The 4,472-nt window shown below is 47.5% G+C and overlaps 1 protein-coding gene across 1 annotated transcript in view; it reads right to left on the bottom strand.

Moving 5' to 3' along the window:
• Positions 1-2,627: 2,627 nt before the first annotated feature.
• Positions 2,628-4,472, bottom strand: part of Taf1a (TATA-box binding protein associated factor, RNA polymerase I subunit A) — a 26,803-nt gene continuing 24,958 nt past the window's right edge. Inside the window, exon 9 of the mRNA XM_023710195.1 lies at positions 2,628-2,874. Coding sequence (XP_023565963.1) covers positions 2,759-2,874 — 116 coding nt within the window. The 3' untranslated portion in view covers positions 2,628-2,758. The remainder of the gene's footprint in view (positions 2,875-4,472) is intronic.

Raw genomic sequence — 4,472 nt, forward strand, 5'->3', positions numbered from 1 at the left:
CAACAACTAATGGGTCTCTGCTAGGAGTTAAACAGCTCCCAACGTCAGAGAAATGCAAATCAAAACCATAAGGATTCATCACCTCACACCTGTTAGCAGGCGATTATCACAAAGACAAACAAGTGTGGGTGCGGGTGTGGGACATGCACCCTGCAACCCGTGGGAACAGACTCATCACACAACAGCACAGGGCTCTCCAGGCAGTAAAAATAGACCCACCCGGCTATGTTAGCACACGAACTGGAATCAGGACCGAAGCTCCCTGCACACCTGTGCTCACTGTAGCAAGGTTTATGAGGCCCGAGAAGGCGCAAAAACTGAAGTGCTGTTAGGTGAGCAGGTAAAGGAAGCATGAGGTATTTATGTGCTTCAGCCATGGGCAAAAGGCAACCCCGTGTCTGCAACAAGATGCACGTGAAGGGCATCAGGATGAGAACAAGGGGGACACAGGAACCCACGTGACCTCTCGCGTGTGGACTCTAAAACAGCCAAACTCAAGAGGCCGGGAGAATGCTAAGTGCCAGGCCTGAGAAGGGGAGAGGCAAGATGGCACGAAGCTGGCCACAGGACTCCCAGGTCCAGTCGATGCAACGTGAAGGATCTGTGGAGAAATCAGTGTACAGCATGATGGTGACAATGCTGCTCCACAGGCCTGTGACCTGCAAGAGGCCGGCGCTAAACCCTGCCACGTGTACACATGTGCACACACGCCAACAGGTGCTCAGAGGGAAGGGATGTCCTACCTGGCCAGCTGCCATCATTCCCCAATGTGCAAACGCACCAAAACGGCATGCTCCGCATCTCCAGTGCCCACCCTCGGATGTTTCCAGGAGCAAGCAAAGGGCACTAAACTCTCTTGATGTAGTTTCCGCTTCACTCCCTTAATGTAGTCATGATGCACGGTTACTTCACAATCAACATTCATCATTATCCTAGTCATTATGCTTCCTTCATTCATGGCAACCCAATGACGTAAACCCAATTGTCTCTGTTTTACAGAAAGAATTTGCCCAAGAAATTGCACAAGTTGGGCCAGAGATAGCTGAGCGGTCTAAAGCACCTGCTTAGGCAAGCGCACACAGGGACCAAGGTTTGATCCCCAGCACCATATCCCGCACCAGCCCCGCTCCGAGGGTGGGCTGAGCTGGACACACACACACACACACACAAACTGCAAAAGCACCAAAGGATAAACCCCATGTCTTGAGAGGATGCCCCATGCCTGGCACAGCCTCACCTAGGTATTACCTCCTACAGGACAGACACGCTCAGTCCCTCTCAGCTCTAGGATGGTTTTCTAGGCCAGAGATCCTGTCAGCTGTCGGTCAGATGGAGACAGGAGGCTCGGGGAGGCTGTAGGGATGTGTGGGAAAGCGGAGATGTGAGGCCAAGTTCTGATTGAGCTGGCGGCCTCTTCCCTGGTCTCCAGCTCAGTCCTCTGCCTGAAGTGAATCTGACTCCTGGGAGGCCCAGACACCAGGGTGTGGGATGAACCACGTGACCACACCTGCTCACTGCAACCCTGCAAGCCACCCCACCCCAAGACCCCTCCCCACAGGCTGACAGAAGCCACAGAAATGTGGTGCTGGCACAGTGCCCTTGCAGCCCCAGGCGCTTGACACAACTGGTTTTCACTTCGGAGACCCCACAGCAGTTTCCACAGGCAGATGGCACTGCTCTGGCATAAAGACCTCGGGAGAGGAGGCTTCAGTGGAAACCGAGCGCCACATCTGCTTCTCACCTCCTCTCCTGTTCACAGCTCTTGGCTGAGGACGCTGGGAGGACACCGGTGCCCTGGGGTGCGGTCCACGTGCTGAGCTCATCCCTCCCTGCTGGCCGACCCTCCCAGCTGCCACCCTCTGCACGCTGAAGCACTGGCTTGGCTCCCTCGGCTCAGGGCCACGGACTTGTTTTACCTATGGTACAAATCTGGGCGCATCTTCATTGACATTAACAATTGGCCCCCCAATTTTCTTGCAGATGATTTAAATTAGTAGGAAATAAGACAGTGAAACTCAGCATTCATTCCTGCTTCCAAGAGGGGCCCGCACGTGAGCTCCATGCCCGTGCTAGGCAGGGCCGCGCAGCCCCTGTGCAGAGGCAGCACTATGGATGCCTCCCTGAGCTGTGTCGTTCCGCAGACACAAGGCCTCCTCCGCCAGCAGCCTCTTCTATGCCCCCTCTTTCCAAATTCCTCCTCAGAACTCACCAGGATTTTCCTTCAGGTTGGTAAATCTTAACATGAGTCAATGAGAATTTAAAGAACACAAATTCCTTTCCTAGCAGCACAAGTTCTGTATTTTATTACACAGCACATGAGACAAGTTATCTGTAAACAATAACTGCTATATAGCTATATTTTCTAATTAAACAAATATTTCTTATCTGAAAAGTCATTCCTTTAAAAATAGTGCATTCAACATTACAAAACAGAAAAAAATACATGTTTACAAAGAGCAAAGGCAGTGCATTTTTTTTCAGCTATAACAACATGAAATATAAAAAGTATAAAAATGTTTATATAACTTATAATACAAGTCTATAATCCCACCACTCAGGAGGCTGAGGCAGGAGGATCACTGTTTTAAGGCCAGCTACATAGTGAGTTCAAGGCCAGCCTGAACTGCATAATGAGACCCTGTCTCAAAAAGACCAAAATAAAGAAAAGTTTATAGTTTCTTAAAACCTTAAATAAATACATTCAGTAACTACTGAGCTACCCACCACTCTATGGCTGCAATTGAAAAATAACTAAAATTTAATCTACTGCTGGTTTCACAATGCTGTATCTTCTCACTGATTTCTTCATCTGCTTAATTTTCTTCCTCAGGTCTTGATGATCTTGTTTTAAAATATATCGAAAATACTTACAACCTAAAAACAGAACAAAAAACAAGCAGAGTTTTCACTCATCAACTGCTTAAGGTGTACTCCTGCATCTGTTAACATCCTCACTCGGCACTAGTGACTGGGGGTTGAATGACTTCTCGGCACCGTCTGCACCGCAGCTTCAGCACGTTCCCAAAGCCGGAGCAGGGAGGCAGCGCATTCTACGCAAGGGGCACCACCGGCCCATCGTGACAGTTCCTATTCCACCCCGCAGTGCTTCCGCGCACTCACGGGAGGGGTCAACTTCCCTCATCTCTGGACCTATATTGTGGCACTTTCATTTCAACACTGGACACCCTTCCGTACTTCAGTGGCACACACACCAGGTGAGTTTCACTGAAGAAAATATTCCATTTTTAAATATCAATCTCAAAAACATAAAAATTAGTGCTCGCTTCGGCAGCACATATACTAAAATTCAAAAACATAAAAATTAAAGTATCAATTTCCCCTTTAAAAAGACTTTCTGAGGGGGCATGCCCCGTAGCTCAGTTCTTTAACTGGCTGCTTCAACAAAGCAGTCAGGCTCAGGTTGCTTGGGTTCGATCCCCACAACACAAGATAACCAGTCATGCCTTGAAGGCATTCCAAGAAAAAAAAAAAAAAAAAAGAAGAAGACTTTCTGATAGGTTAGTAGGAAGTGTTTCATTTTGTTTTGCTTTTTATCATGTGGGAAGAAAATCCTCCCTCCTTAGAGGAACACATCTGTAAACACAACAGAGAGTACTAAGGAGCAAAGAGGTCATTAAGAACATTTCTGTCCTTTTAATACAGGACACAGTCCTGGTAAACGTTCCACGCAGTGAGGGCAGATGCTCCTGTGCTGTGAGGACAGCAGACAATGTGTAGCCACGTCAGAGTACAACGGGTCCCCCCCAGCAGTGCGGACTGCTTTGGCCCTTGGGGAGCCCCGCCAGGCACCTCCCCAGCCCACTGGGGTCCTTCTCCACTGAATAGCTATAAAATAGCTTACTACAAAAATGTTCTTCAGAGGTCTCACAGGCAGGGCTTCTAGAGAGCGACTGCTGTTAGGGGCTGGGACCTTTGGAACTACATGATTCAGATTAAGAATGACTCCTGATATCAATAGCAACTTTGAGAATCTTTACTCTCACAGAATAGAATACACAGACGAAATGAACAGATTCCTAGAAAACTACAAATTACCAAAAATGAATCAACAAGATATAACCACTCTCAATAACCAATAACAGCCAATGAAATACGAGATGTAATTAAAAACCTACTGACAAAGAAAAGTCCAGGTCCGGATGGATTCACAGCTGAATTCTACAAGACATTTACAGAAGATGTAGTCCCTATACTCCTCAAACTCGTCAATGAAATTGAAAAGGAAGCAGTCCTCCCAAAATCATTCCTGGAGGCAAGTATTATACTGATACCAAAACCAGGGAAAGACGTAACTAAGAAAGTGAACTACAGGCCGATCTCCCTCATGAACATAGATGCCAAAATCCTCAATAAAATCCTAGCAAACAGAATACAGCAAATCATCAAGAAGATCATACACCATGACCAGGAGGATTCATCCCAGGGATGCAAGGATGGTTCAATATTCGAAA

Source organism: Octodon degus, unplaced genomic scaffold (assembly GCF_000260255.1).
Source record: "Octodon degus isolate 3935 unplaced genomic scaffold, OctDeg1.0 scaffold00017, whole genome shotgun sequence".
Lineage (NCBI taxonomy): Eukaryota > Metazoa > Chordata > Mammalia > Rodentia > Octodontidae > Octodon > Octodon degus.